At 36.2% G+C, this 16070-nt stretch overlaps 1 protein-coding gene across 9 annotated transcripts in view; it reads right to left on the bottom strand.

Annotated features, from left to right (window-relative positions):
* Positions 1-16070, bottom strand: part of RPGRIP1L (RPGRIP1 like) — a 122978-nt gene that overhangs the window by 90490 nt on the left and 16418 nt on the right. For all 9 annotated transcript variants that reach the window (XM_042918165.1, XM_042918166.1, XM_042918164.1 and 6 more), the window contains 3 exons: positions 9356-9461; positions 6907-7053; positions 5512-5585 (listed from right to left, as the gene is read on the bottom strand). In XM_042918165.1, coding sequence (XP_042774099.1) covers positions 5512-5585; positions 6907-7053; positions 9356-9461 — 327 coding nt within the window. The remainder of the gene's footprint in view (positions 1-5511; positions 5586-6906; positions 7054-9355; positions 9462-16070) is intronic.

The raw sequence follows: 16070 nt of genomic DNA on the forward strand, positions 1-16070 counted from the left end.
ACTGGTGCTGGACCAGCTATACTAAGCACTTGGGGAGATTTAAAAATGAAGATCTTGGGGCCCAGGAATCCAGAGTTTTATAAAGCTTCTGCAGGTGATAGCCAGGTTTTGGAAAAACTGATCTTGATCTGTATTTCAGCAGAAAACTATTATCTGTGAAGCTTGATATGACTGAATAATTATCAGCAGCTTTGACCCTTCTCCTTATTTTAAACCCAGTAAATGAAACAAAAATTTATAAAATCTGGTTTTGTACTGATGATGAAGCAAATGGAAGAAAAACTTATTATTGAAAATTGCCCTTAATGCTGCTCCCAGCTAGTCTTGAGGTTTTATTCCAAAAGAGATACTTTTCTGGGAGGCATAGCTTTCAAAGGAACAGAATTATGTATCTATTTTACATTTTGAATGCTTTTATTGCATTTAAAATAATATGAACTTAAAAATAAATGAAATTCTAGAAGTTTCTCTAAATATGACATCTGTTTCTTCTATCAATGTTCTCATTTCACATATGGAACCTTAAAAAATGCATGAACCTATATACCAATATTTTAAGTTAATTTGATCAAAGGTACAATTACCTAGACTTAAATGAAATCCAAACAAAATATGCACTTTAAATATTAAAGAATATTCCTTTACATTTTCATTTTTAAAAATAAAGACCAAATATAATTTCTGTGTCTAGTCAAATTATATAAACCAAACACACACATATGTATGTATGTGGGTATATGGGTGTGTGTGTATGTGTGTGTGTGTGTGGGGGGGGTGCGCGCGCGCGTGTGTCTTGTATTATTAAAAACATGTACTACCCGGAAAAAAAAATTAGCATGATGAAATAGGCACAATTATACATTATATCAGACGCCAAAAATTAGAAACAGTAGTGTTCCAATAGCATTAGTACCAGCAAAAAGATCACCAACAGTTAATCTGGCAGAAACATCAGAAGCTGTATGTGTTTAAATTAAGAACAATTTAGCAGCCTGGTTTTTCCAAACCCACAAAATACTAGTGTAAATCAGCATAAGTCAATCTGAATTTAGTCCACTGCTATCTTCCCTCTAAATTTAGGATTACATTCCACTGGAGTTTCATGAGGAATTCCTTTTGAATTTACTGTATTCCTCTATGCTTGGAGCCATCTGTGTAACTATAAATGGTGAACCACATCTGGCTCCATTTTCTTTGTAAAGGCTGTGTACATGATTAAATCTGCATATGAGAACAGTCTTTGAGAACCTTTTATTCATGAAAATGTTTTTGTATATTGCCTACAGTGACAACTGGGGGTGGGGTGGGGGGGGATATCATAGTTTGTCTGTGTGCACATTTCGTTTGTTACATTATGTTGCTGAAGTGAGAAAATGTCCATCCACAGCTGAATGTCCATTGGTGCCTGTGCTCACTGGCACGTCCACTGGCGGTCATGGGTCAGCTTACACACTCTTGATCAACAACATGATCAGACTGAAATAAGAGCTAAAGAATTCATCTCCACCCTAAGGCTTTTTTCTTGCAGAAGAAATTCTATTTATTCCCATGTTTAAGGGCACCCTAATGTGAAAGAGAGGGAAGAATAAGCTCTAAATCATCCATGAAGAAATCCACAGATACTTTAGTTAGGACCTAATGGAAATTAAACACATATTTACATAGGGATAATTCACTTACTGAAAGAAAATAATGCCCCGAATGTACTCAGTTTGATTTCTGAGAAGCACAAAGTGCTCATATTTGATCATATGGGCTTTCATGATTCCTAGAAGACTGCAGGGGACAGGTGCTCACTTTACAGAAAGGGAGCCCAGAAAATCTACGGGTGGTCAGCAGGGCTCCATTGAATTTTGGATATTAGATGGCTACTAATTACATTGTAAAAACCTGATTTACCCAATTCTCAAAAATGGTTAATACCATCTTCAAAAACTAGACCAAGTCTTTTTTTTCTTAAAATAGGTATTAGTGTCTCTCAGGGAGTTAATTCCTTAAAACCACCTCTAACAGATTCTCTGGATCCTGTCCCAAATTGACTAAATCTGAATTGGATGGTGATGGCTCGAGGCTGGGGGAGGGAAGTTCCAAAGGGGTGGTAAAAGCTACATTTTGCTGTTTTCCAGGTTATTCATACATAGATACTACAGCTGAAGGACTATTGTCTTCATGAGTGCTACCACCCTAAAACTATACTAACTTCAAAGATGGGCACAGCTTTGCAATATCGTAGCATAGTTTCTCTCTGACCACATAGATTTAATTGCAAAAAAGTTTATTCTGAATTTTCAAATGGAGTATTTCTTAAATAAGGTTATACTTACTTCTTGGCATTGTATCAAAAATGTTTTCTCATATTAAAGGGGCTCATTCCAAATACTAACATGAGGGTTTTATCTTACCAGATGATTCTCTAATATGTCATATGTCAAGTAATAAACACATTCAAAATTTCATTTGGGAAAGGAAGATGAGAATGTAATCTGCAAATCATATTTTTCTCCTGAAAACTAGCCAGTTTTGAATAACAAACAAATGCTCTCCTTTTAAAAACACGCTATCACTATGACTAACCAAACGGAGTAAATTTTATTTAGTTTTTGATGAGCACTAGTTGTTGGCAATGATGGTAACAGTGCCATGGAATACAAGAGCTTTAAAGAATTTTAAAGATGACAATGATTTTTGTAGAAGTTTCTCCAACTGTTTCTGAAAGCATATTATATTTTAAAAATTTGTATTAGAGAATTTTACAGTTCTGTTTGCTATCATGTGTGCTTGCTGGGTTTTGTGCTTAAGTGACATTAATTTTTTTTTGGACACAAAATGTTTTGACACTCATTACACACATTTACTTCCATATACCTCACACAAAATTCAAGTGTAAGCAGCATAATGAAGTCTGTTTTTAATGTGACAGGAAAAAATGTAGCTCAAGCATAAAACATTAAAAAAAAAAAACCCTTCAAAGTCAGATTTACCCTCTCAGATCATCTTCTAATATGGAAAGATAAAGTTTCACGGTGAGAAAGTAAATATGAGAAAAACATGTTCCTCTCAAAATTCCAGTTATGCATTATTCCCAGCTAAGTTTAATGTTTTTTATTCCCAGAAGGTATGTTCAGTAAATCCTCAAATAGGGAAGTAGGAAAAGTATAAGTAACGGCCAAATGGCACTTATTTTCTTGTATTAAGACCATGTTAAATTATTTGAAATTACAAGATGTTGAAGATAAATATAAATCAATAAAAATTTCTGGATGTATGGTAGTTCTATTATTCCATGAATGTTTCCCTTCCACAGAACCAGTTTTCCAATGCAATTAAAATTAGAGAGATAGTGAAGCACAGGGGGAAAACAAATCAAGTTTTAGAGTCAAAAGAATTGGGTTTGGGTCCTTTACTGGAGTCTCAGCAATGCTGTGTGACTCCGTACAAGTCTCTTAATTTAAGTTTCTTGAGTCTCGATTCCCTCATCTCTAAAATATGGGGATAACATTATTTTCTCTGCCCTACAATGCAGTGGTTGTGTGATCTATATACTGAAATTTGGAAATTTCAAACACGTAACTACCAAATCCTTAGATATATATCAATATAAACCTTGTATTGTTCTATAGAAGTGAGAATATAGGGGCACCTGGGTGGCTCAGTCGGTTAAGTGTTGGACTCTTGATTTCAACTCAAGTCATGGTCTCGTGGTTCTTGGGTTTGAGCCCCACATCTGGCTCTGCACTGATAGCATGGAGTCTACTTGGGATTCTCTTTCTCCCTCTCTCTCTCTGTCTCTCTTCCTCCCCTCTTCCTCTCTCTCAAAATAAGTAAACAAACTTAAAAACAAAAAGGAGGTATAATAAATGCTTTAGGTAAAATTAATCAGGGTTGATGAGAGAGGGGCCAGAACAAAGCCATAGGGCCAAATGATTTGGGAGGGGTCCAAGGCAGAACCACATAAAGGTTTTTAACCAGTCTATCCTTGCTAGAGAGCCCCAGATATTATTTTAACTGATGTCTGAATCTGTTATTGATAACTGTTTTTTATTTTTTTATTTTTTAATGTTTGTTTATTTATTTATTTATTTATTTATTTATTTTAACGTTTATTTATTTTTGAGACAGAGAGAGACAAAGCATGAACAGGGGAGGGTCAGAGAGAGGGAGATACAGAATCTGAAACAGGTTCCAGGCTCTGAGCTGTCAGCACAGAGCCCGACGCGGGGCTCGAACTCACGGGCCACGAGATCATGACCTGAGCCGAAGTCGGCCGCTTAACCGACTGAGCCACCCAGGCGCCCCAATGTTTGTTTATTTTTGAGAGTGAGACAGAGTGTGAGTGGGGGAGGTGCAGAGAGAAAGGGAGACAGAATCTGAAGCAAGCTCCAGGCTCTGAGCTGTCAGCACAGAGCCCAACATGGGGCTCGAACTCATGACATGCGAGATCATGACCTGAGCGGAAGTCAGATGCTTAACTAACTGAGCCACCCGGGTGCCCCTGCTATCGATAACTCTTAACATCATGAGCCACTTCGTGTAAGGACCATCAACACTAGTAGGGAAACAACATAGATGATCCGTGCCACTGGAATGATGCCTAACATTAATCTGTGTATCTTTTCAAAGTAAAAACAAATAACAGCCTATCTCTATACTCTTTAGGTATTTGTTTACCTTATAAAATGTAAATTGAGTTACAAAACATAAAAAAAACCCCACAGTATTAAAAAGTGTATCGGTACATCAGATGGCTCTTTTGTGACGTTTCAGAATATTATCAATAGAAGCAACCTTTGAATATCTGCTCTAACATACATCTTCCAGTATGTATACTAAATTTACTTTCATGTAAGCCTGTATTTACCCTTTATCAGTTATCACATACTGAAAAGACTTAAAAATACACATATATACCTAGACATGCACACAGATAGATATCTGTACCACTTAACTAAACTTAGCTGTGGTACAGAATTTTGTTTCTAAAATTATCAGAAGGGATTCATTTTTAAAATACCATAATTATGAAGCAGATTAAAAGACAAAATTGAAGTAGCTCTTAAAAATTTATCTTGAGGGGCGCCTGGCTGGCTTAGTCGGTAGAGCATGTGATTCTTGATCCCAGGGTTGTGAGTTTGATCCCCACGTTGAGTGTAGAGGTTATTTAAATAAATAAACTTAACATGGGCATTTACAATACCCACATTTCCAGGTTGCTCTGAGAAACTTTTAATATGAAGAATATTTAGCAAAGTGCCTGCTCACTTACGGTTTACGCTCAATAAATGATACAAACTGATAACGGTTTTCTAGTCGTAGATTACTGCTCAGGTTAAAGAGCTTATTACAAACGCTCCCCAAAAGCTTATTTTTCTATTTTTCTTTTATGATACATATATATTTTTCACAATCACCCATTGCTAATTCTTTAATCAATATTAGATATTCTGACATCTACTGCTTTGATATAAAACATCTTAAAGAAGAGAACAAGAGAACACATGTATCATGATTTACCTGTTATAAAGTTTATCACAGTTCTCCTTTAAAAGTTCCCGTTCCTTTTCTAAGTCATTAATTCTATCCTGCAACTAAAATGAAAAGAAAATGACACATTAGGTGATTATCGTATCAAAACTACATGGGGATAAAATAACACGAGAGGAGGCTAACATGTTTTAGTCTTGATTTTTAAATTGCAGCTGCTAACTACTCAACTAATATTGTCTGCATTTAATTTAGCACTGATTTTTTCTAAGTTGTTAAGTAAACACGAAATTAATATTTGTTTTAATTTAGTAGAAACGTATGCACTGCTTTATGCTGACATGTGCCAAAACTCAATAAAGAATGTGTTAAAAGTTTGCTATGAAGTCTGGGAAACATATTTTTTTACTTCCCTCCCCAATGAATTCCATCATTGTATTAATTTTGTGTTAATTTCTAATTGGCCCATTAAAAACAAAAGGATTAATCTTTCTTTTGGTTTGTGGTTCAAATAAATTGCGTTAAGCACAATTTACTCTGAAGACCTAATTTCTTATGTTACCTGGAATTTACAAAGAGCTGGCAGCACATCTTTTAAATAAATGAATGAATAAATAAAATTGTATACCTTGCTTTATCCTGATGAATGACATTTTTAGAAATAAACTGAGGGTTATCATTAATACCTTTATGACTAAAATGTAGCTCTCTATATTTCTTTCTAGCATTTATGTTTAAAGTTTTATTCACCAGTATATTGTGTAGTTACAATCCTTTCCCATGGATCAGAGTACTCTTAAAATTCATTTCCATTTTCATAATTCCCTTTTGATGCAAGTATGAGACACAGTAAAGATTCTCCCAAGATCAGAACAGAATGTAAGCATCTTATTTCATTGCTTTATTTCATTCTTTTCAAGAACAAATTTAAGAGAACACAGAAAGAGATTGTGCTCGCTGGGAGATGTGAGTCGTGATAATAATAGAAAGATGAGTTTTCAAACAACTTCCTAGGAAAAAAATTAAATAATTTCACAAAATTGCTGATGTTGCGGAACAGAATATCCCTCCTTCTCCCCAGAAACAGATGTGTATTCCTTTGTCTTGGTGTCTCAAATGGCTAATAAGATGTTAAGGCTGAGAAAGTTAGGTTCCACAGGTAAGTTTCAAAATGTGTTTTCTTTTTCCTCAAGAATCAACCCTTTAGGTGAACAGTGGATATCAGCATGTTGGCACATATTTTTAAGCACTGATGTGCCTTGCACATAACAAACGGACTATATTTTGCTGTGCTCAAAGCACCGTGTATGTAGTTTGGGATTTTTAAATAAATATGCTGCTTAGAATGTCTCTACTTTACTTTTTCAAAACAGTTACAGAGAAGTTTTAACACAACTAATGGCTAATAACCTCTTGGGAGCTTACCTCTTCTATTTTTCTTTCAGAAAATGTCACGGAATGTAACTGCTTCTCAAGGCTGCAGCATTTTAAACGCTGCTCTTTGAGTTGCATATTTAGCTCATCTCCATTTGCCATCAAGGCGTCATGGCTGATCCGGAGACTTCTCTGCTTCTACAAAACAAAGTCTTTTCGAAATTATTTTTGGATTCCATGTTAAATAAGTGATTGCAATTTTATAAGTGAATTTACTCCTGAAGTTCACATTACACAGTTTATTCTTCACCTCACAAACAATGTATATGTGCTACTTGTCCGTGGAGACACTCTTGACCCAAGTAAGTGTATAGTTAGGAAAAGAATATAGTTTTCTTAGCACAGAGTCACATAATGCAAACTTTTTGTCCTTTATTTTACTTCCTTCTAGTTTTTGACTGGTTGATTAGTGACCAGTGAGTAAATTGGTTTTGGCAAATTTTTTTTCTTTCTGTTGTGGTTACAGTGGTTGGACATGCTGTCTAAAAATGCTGCCGCATGGGTCAAAAATAAATGCTGACCACAGATAATGAAACTTGAAAGGATTTGTCACCACAGCATATAAACAGCCTAACAGAAGGCTAGCTTCTAATTTTAATACAATTAGGTTAAAATTTTCAATTCAGTAAAATAGTTACTGAAGTTTTTTCAATTAAAAATTTTTTATTCTTATTTTAAGTCATCTCTATGCCCAAAGTGGGGCTTGAACTCACCAACCTGAGATCAAGAGTCACATGCTCCACCGACCATGACATGAGATCATGACCTGAGCCGAAGTTGGATGCTCAACCGACTGAGCCACCCAGGTGTCCCTACTTTTTTTTTTTAATAAATAAAACAGGTGATGATATTAAAGTCTTTTCATAGAGACCATAGCCATAACATGTAATGGTTCATGTGCCAATTAAAATCACTTAAGTTCTGGGGCACCTGGGTGGCTCAGTCGGTTGAGCATATGACTTTTGATTTCGGATCAGATCATGATCTCACAGTCGTGAGATCGAGCCCCTCATTGGGCTCTGTGCTGGAGGTGGCCATGCTTAAGATTTCTTTCTCTGCCTCTCCCTTGCCCATGTTCATGCACAGCATCTCTCAAGAAAAAAAAAAGGATAAAATCTGAAGTTCTTCAATCATTTAAAATAAACATAGCTATTGAGTAACTGAAGTTCAATTTTTGTTAATCTTGGTATTATTAATAACACATTATCTTTAACCAGCTTTTCCTGGGCTTCCTACCTCATTCATTGAAGCTGTTGGTCTGAACCTGTCAAACCTTTCTTTACCCAACATCAGTCCTCAAAAGAGGAGCCTGTGCTATAACAGACCCTTAACAATTGTTGGTACTGGAAGAAGTACCTGGCATCACTGTTAAATGGAAGTTAGGTGGTCAAAGTGACAGAAGGTAATATCATTGTTTTTTTTTTCTTTCCTAATTCCCCATGTTAGAAATGGCCCTCAGCTCCATGTTTTCTGAATTTCCCTCTTGTATCTATAGGTAGACAGGGCTATTGTCTCCACTCTGCAATTAGCCTTCTTTCTTTCATAAACCCTCATATTCACACGGAAGACAGTTATTACTTTGCATTTAAGGAGGTTCCTGCAGGATGGAAAGCACAAACCAGAGTACAAGTTTAAAAATATTTATCTAATTCAATAGTAAATTTAGGCTTCCGATGACCCTATGCTTTCCATCAATTTACTGCTTTCCTGGTCTCAGTACTTCAGAGAAAGTACTGTTTAATACTAATTGTGTTCATCTGGAATGTTTGGGAGTTCATTAATTCCAGAACCTATGCTAATTATGCAGTGCCAATCAATAGGAACCTTCTGATGGCACATTCATGCAGGGCGACAATCTTGGTAAAGCAACCATAGGGATGAAGGGTCCCAAGTATTGTCGACCTGAATGATCAAGAATTAAAAGAAGTACACTGATAGCTGCTGACATGACGGGTCTCAAATATTTTGTGATAATGGGAGACAGTGACAAAACAAAACACATCAAAGAAAGATTGAACAAAACCTGGTTACTGACCTATTTATAACTTGGTCTGTCTTGGCTATTTCATAAATGCTTAGAACTGAAGATATATGCAAAAACGTCTAACCCTTCAGTGCTATGTGCCCATATGAACTCAGAGAAGAGGAATTAAAAATAAATTTTCTTGGCATGAGATAATTTATGATAAATATGTTTATTATTTTAAGATGACACAGATATTTATAAACAGTCCCAACCGGTTAGTTATTTCTTTAGCTATTAAGTTATAAATTACAAATAACACATGAAGTGAAATAATACATGTTTAAGAATAAAAAGAGCATCTTTAAAAATAACTTTTTAGTGTTACAACCATTCTATTTAAAAAGTATAACCTAAACACTCTCTTTGAACCTTTGTGTCTATGTATCACCATAATAAGATAAATGATCACAGTACCTCTTGAAGCTGAATAAATTTTCCTTCCAATACTGAAAGAGCATTGCTTTTCTCCACGAGTTGTTTATGAAGCTTAATCATTTCTACATTGTCCCGAATGTTTGACCTTCAACAATGTGTTTAAGAAAAAGAGAGACAGAGTAAAAAATGCAAGGCAAAAGAAAACAACCTGTGGTGGAATCATAATTTTTCACTACAAAGTTACCTAGGAAAAATTTGCACACTTGCTTATCAGTCACAGGGTTTTTAGCTTAACATACACTTAGGACAGATGCATTATTTAAAGCCAACCAATCGTTGCTCTTGAACTTTCATAAATTCATAGATTCTCAGGATTTGAAGGGAGACCCAAATTTGATGACTTGGGTCACCTCTCCGACATCTTGTAATACGCGCTTAAAACCATTTTACGGCATCCTGAAAGATGGTGCAAAAGGACGTCAGTCTATACAGCACAGCGATCGTGCCGCCCTGCACTTCGGACTTATTTGAAAGAGGACTATCCTACTACCACTTTCCCCTAAGACAAAAATGCGCAAGACAGCCACTCATCTTCCTACCACTCCCTTGAAACAAATGGTATCATAAGATTACCATTTATTGGAGTTTCCTCCTGGAGTTTCAACCTTTCAAAATATTTCCCCAAAAAGTGACTTAGCATTTTATACTAATAATGCCCAAAGCTGGCATTTAAATATGTTGCAGATGTGCCTTTAGCTGTAAGAGATCATTTAACGTCCACAGGGTATATAGAAACTCTATATGCTGCAATACTAGTTTGTATTTTTCCTACTGAGATTAAAGCAAATGTAGAATTTAACAGGAAGATCTTGTTAAAGGTTAATCATAGACCTAAATGAATACCCGTTTTCAAAAGGCACTTATTTGCCTGACAGAGAAAGGTTCTTTAATACGTTTTATATTCAAAAGTATTTCAAAAATTGTGAGGCCCAGTTTTAGACTTCATTCTTTTTTTTAAAAAAAGTAAACATAAAAATTTTAGATTCAGAAAATTATTTCAGGACTTCAAGTAAGTAATTTTACTTCCAAAACTTTATCTAGTGTACACATATTGGAAAAATTGTCACAATGCCCTACTGGAACCAGAAAATGGACTACAAAGCTCACACATCTGTAAACCAGCTGAGGACTTGAAATACTTAATTTTCCTCTTTGATATTTGAAAGTTCATTGTATTTTGGCATCGGACAGTTAGTTGTCCTCACACAGAAGATAAACAAGTCCAAGAACCTGGATCGTACCCAGGATACAGTCTTAACACAATGTTAAAATGATTCTGTGCCGAAAACATGCTAACTAGTAGAGTTCTGAGCACACGTTCAGCAGTACCCCGCTATGATTCCCCACTACGTGATCTGTACTCGCCAAAAACATCAGAACACGAAGGAAAAATATATTTTAAACAAGTCTAATAAAGACAGTATCCCCCCGCCTTTTTTTTTCATAATTAGAAGTCAAAACATAGCTTAATCTGTTTTCCTCAGAATTACTTGGTTTGACCACTCGACAATGAGTGACAGTTATTCTATGCAAGGACAGAATCTTTTTCAAATAATTTCAAATCTTTTCTTATATTTTCAGTTGCCTCTGATATTTTATTCTTCCGGTTTTTAAGAATGTTAATATTTTCAAGAAAATATACATATATATGTTTGAGTAATAATACTTGCTTAATGATGTTAGCAAGAATTAAGTCCCAATAACCCATTCAGCCACCTAGGGTCACAGAAAAATAGCAGGTTTTAATTTTGAATTTTCCTTGCAAGGCCAAGGCTGGTAAGCATCTTCCAAAAACGCTCAGGGTGGTTTAACTGGTGGATGCTTCCTTGAATATTTTCCTTAAACTCCTTGAAGATCAAACTTTTCATTCAAAATACTGCCAAGAAAAGTGACTTAGTACTTTATGCTAGTAATGCCCAACAGGTGGGCACAAGGATGACCGAACTAGTTAGAAAACAACAATAATCATGTGGTGCTTTACACAGAAATCAGTTTGCGTGCAACACCTGCAGATGTCTTTAAGAATTATTTTCAAGTGTCAGTTTTGGGGGCTTTATCCAGGAGTGATTATTATGATTAGATATTTCTGAGGCTAACAGGGAGAAGGAAAGGACGACTGGCTGTTCAGCTGCAAGCGCTAAGACATAAAAGATCAAAATCAACAATGTGATAAATGTGGTCTGGCCTCTAGGAAGGCGTATGATGAAAAATCGTCTCCAACCTGACAACTGACTCAACATCCTTACACAGATGAAATGTGATAAAAGAATGAGGGTGGAAATGAGAGGGACAAGAGGGAAGGGAACGTCACAAAAAGCTGACAAGGGATGTGAGGATGATAAGAGGCAAGAGGGGGCCAGGGTCGGTGCTTAGAGGCTTGTCCTAGACCTCTTTGCACTAGGAGGAGGGCCTCAGGTTGGCTTCCTTTGAAGCACAGAGATGGGGCTCATTTTATAAGTGGTGTTTTGAGTGGCCACCACATCCTACTTTCTTGCTCTGTTTCACGCACTGTGATGGGAACATCACATCTTCAGGAGGATGACGTTCTAACAGAAAGAACAATCCACGGTAAAAATATTCAGAGGAACTCTTGACAGTCCTGAAGCGATTCATACATGCTGCATTACACATGCTGAAATGATCTGCAAACAGATATCAAGCAGACTAATTATGTGCTTTGTAAAAATAAATTTCTCAAATTTTTCAACAAGGATTTTGAAAAAACCTTGGGCAATTAAGTTGGAAAATGCGGTTTCTTTTCTTTTTCTTGTTTTTTTTTTTTTATAGACATATTATTTAGAATTATGATCAAATCTTCTACAACGGTTGGAAGAGATGTTGGCCCATCTCTAGATTAAAAACAAACTGAAATAAATTAGATTTTATGTTGAAAAAAGTAATCCAGTTCAACAACCTATGTGCCAAGTTTCCCTCATATAATTGGAAACAGTCAAGCAATAAACTCTGAAAAAGGAATTTCTAATGGAAGCCTTGAAAACACTTGACTCCGGCTTTGCTACTGGGTGCCATAATAAATCCAGAAACTTAAAACCTCAGATATACTGGAGAAGGAAAAACTTTCAGTGGAGCTATGTAATGTATAGTCTAATATGAAATCTTAAGAGGCAAAAATCTCCTCCAGTGAAAGTTTCTTATACTTCATTCCCCAGGCACATAATTCTCTCACTTCACCCCCCCGAACCTCCATTGCCATTTCACTCTGTTACAGTAAAGATTATGAATGCTCAAGAAAGCCTCTTGGTTTTTTTGACGCAAAAATGTTATAATGTAGTATTTAACACCATTTAGAAGAGAGGGCTATAGAATACAGAAGCTAGGCTATGAGATTTGGGACAGTAGTTGAGTAAAATATTTATGACAGAATGGAGAGGCTCTTTTTGAATAATAGTTTTAGGCTGACTGAACTTGGGGGATAACAACCTTAGGTTGGTTGAAAACAACCTTAAAATTAAAACACCTCTACGGTACATTTTTTTTTTAAACGGTGGCAGACATTATGTAAGTTTATTGTTACAAGAAATGTAGGTCATTTATAGCTTTTACTAGGGATACACAGACAACCATCACTAGCAAAGTAACAATACTGAGTAAGATTACAGAAGGTTGCTAGTAAACTAAACGGAATGGCTTTACTAAAATAGCTGAGGAAAGTCTATTTGAAATGCAACCGTTTTTGCTCTAAACTGCTACCTGCCTTCATAGGTGAAAATAGTGCTCTCTGTTTTAAGATTGCATAAAGGAAAAAATTCATCTGTGTCTATTTGCCTCTGGATCATACCTTTCTCGTGGTGGTGGGTCAAAATATAAATCAGATCTGGCTCAGTGTTTTCCCACTCTTGACACCCACAAGGAATGGAGAGAAACATTACGTCAAGCTCCACATGCATATAACCACTCTTTTATGAAAATGGAGGGAGGACTCTGAAGGACCGGTTGGAGGCGGGAAGACCTGAAATCCTGGCTGATTTTCTTAAAAGGATCATTTTGAAGATCAAGTTTAATGGATTCCAGCTAGTAATGGGAATCTGAGAATTATATTTAATATATCAAAAAGCCCAATGGGAAATAGAGATTCACCAGCAACTAAGTTGCAAAAGTGAAGGTTTTGTATTGTTTTTTATTAAAAAAAAATTTTTTTTTAACGTTTATTTATTTTTGAGAGACAGAGAGAGACAGAGCGTGAGTAGGGAGGGGGCAGAGAGACAGGGAGACACAGAATCCAAAGCAGGCTCCAGGCTCTGAGCTGTCAGCACAGAGCCTGACGCGGGGCTCGAACTCATGGACCACGAGATCATGACCTGAGCCGAAGTCGGATGCTTAACCGACTAAGCCACCCAGGCGCCCCTGTTTTTATTTTTTGATAGAATTATACCAAGTCAGTTCAATAAAACAGGTTATCTCATAATTATCAGAAGCAGTGATTGGCATGATATAGGTCTTTGATGAATAAAAAAAAAAAGCACACTGAATTGATTAAATTAATAAATGCTGCTTATTCGGCAGACAAAATCTTTCAGAGACATGAGTTCCCTAGGGATAAAATTAGCTGCCGTTTAAAAGGTAGGGAAGAACCACTTGCCCGTTTCAATCGCTTCATTTCACAGTTGAGGTAGCTAACTGAGGCTTAGCGAAGTAAGGAATTTGGCCAGAGTCCTTATGTGAGGGAGCCGACAGTCAAATCCAATTCTAAAAGATCAATTCTTCCCACTCTTCTAAGTGGTCTCCTTCCTCTGAGATGTTCCTAGTTTTAGCTTTCTCTCCACTCTCAACTGTGCACTAACACATTGGTTTTACTATTAACTGTGACAATTTCTGTGGTTCAGATAAAGGGCTGAGAAAATACGTCAAGCTGCTATCACAGGACAATCTTAGATAATATTAATAATAAAAAACATGGGGATGAAAGAAATGGTATTTGAGTGTGATACTTTTCATTGGGCAAATTCTAAGGTATTCAAACAACAGTCCAAGCTTGGTGGATATATTTTTAAAAAATGACAGATCACCTGCCTGTAATAATAATGTGTGCGTGGTTATCCCCGGCCCCAGTTACCCTTCCATCCAAGGACCAGATGTGCCCTCTAAATTAGGGGGCTGGGCAATCAGACAAATACAAATTGAGGGGTGTTCTGCAAACAACTATCAGTGGGCTGGAAATGGGGAACCACTCCAGAATAATGGAAAGCTAAAAGACAGGACAATTAAATTCAATGTATGATCCCTGAATGGATACTAGATCAAACCAAAGCAAAACAAACCACAACCAGCTATTGGGAAAAAAAAAAAAAAAAAAAAAGAGTTATAAAGGGATACAGTTGGGAAATTTGAATGTGGACTGTGTATTAGGTGATGCTACTGTATTGTTGAATGTCTTGAATGTGATAGCCATACTGTAGTTACGTAGGAGGATATCTTTGTTCCTAGAGGATACTTAGAAGTGTACACAGGGTGAAATGATACATGCGTCTAACTCAGATTGGGGGTGGGAGGGAGGGAGAGAGAGTAGAGAGGAGGAGGAAGGAGGGAAAAGGCCTCACGTGCAGGATGCAGAAGAGGCTTGTGTCATTCACAAATATGCGAAGGGGTGAAAGGTACGTGTGAGTGTTCACACGACTATTCCTAAGACTTTTCTGTAGGTTTGTAATTTTTCAAAATAAAAGGCTGGGGAAGAACTTAAGAGAGCTAGGAAGTAATCCTGCGTGTGCCTAGAGGGGAGAGATGGGGCCCTTAAAGCCAAGTTGTTTCTGACACTGCATGGCTGCAAAAGGATTCTCTGTTTTGAGATTTGACAGTCCGCTGTCAACCAAAGGGAAGAGGGCAAGTCAAGAGTGTTTGGAACATTTATAGGTTAAATTTCCTCCACTGGGATATTAGGGAACTTACATGATTTTTAATTAAGAAGGTAAACACTGTAACATTCACTTAAAAAAAACTACTTGGTACAAACTAGTTACACATTTGGTAAGAGTATAAATATTTTTGGAGTTGAAAAAGCCAATAAAAGGTAAAATCATTCTGATTTTAATGTTCACATACATGTGTTCACTGGTTACTGCTTTGCATTTAATTTAAGACGGCCTTTTTAATAAGCAGAAAATGTGCATTTTTATATTGTTTAAATTTTAATATGGATTTTTGTTCAAAACAACACAGACATTCAGGCTACTTGTAAATGATACAAGATTTTTTGCTAATGAGGCATTATGTAGAACATATGCAAAAATCACAACTCAGTCTTCCAAAATAGACCACAATCACAGGAAAAAACATGATTTTAATAAAAAACAACAGCACTGGGCTTTTACTTCAAAGCAATTAAGGGCTTTGGATAACCAACAGTTTATGTCAAGTTGATGCCAAACCAAACTGGTCTATTAAACACATACTACGAAGAGTTTCTGTAATATTCTATGAAAAGGCTCTTTGCCATAAATATCAAGCACTGCACTCTGAAGATTACAACTACGTTAGGTTCATGTTTGAGAACAAGGAGCCCAACATCCTGATCAGACTTCTAGAATTTCAAATTTGAAATAATGTATCCGTGAAAGAGAAGTTTAAATATGTTTTCCATTTTGTGATTTTTCTTTACAGTAAATTATACCAAGTTTTATATTCTCCCCAACATTTTTTTCAACAGTTTTCCATTAGTCTCAAAAAATTGCTGTGACAC

The sequence above is a fragment of the Panthera leo genome, chromosome E2 (assembly GCF_018350215.1).
Source record: "Panthera leo isolate Ple1 chromosome E2, P.leo_Ple1_pat1.1, whole genome shotgun sequence".
Classification (NCBI taxonomy): Eukaryota; Metazoa; Chordata; class Mammalia; order Carnivora; family Felidae; genus Panthera; species Panthera leo.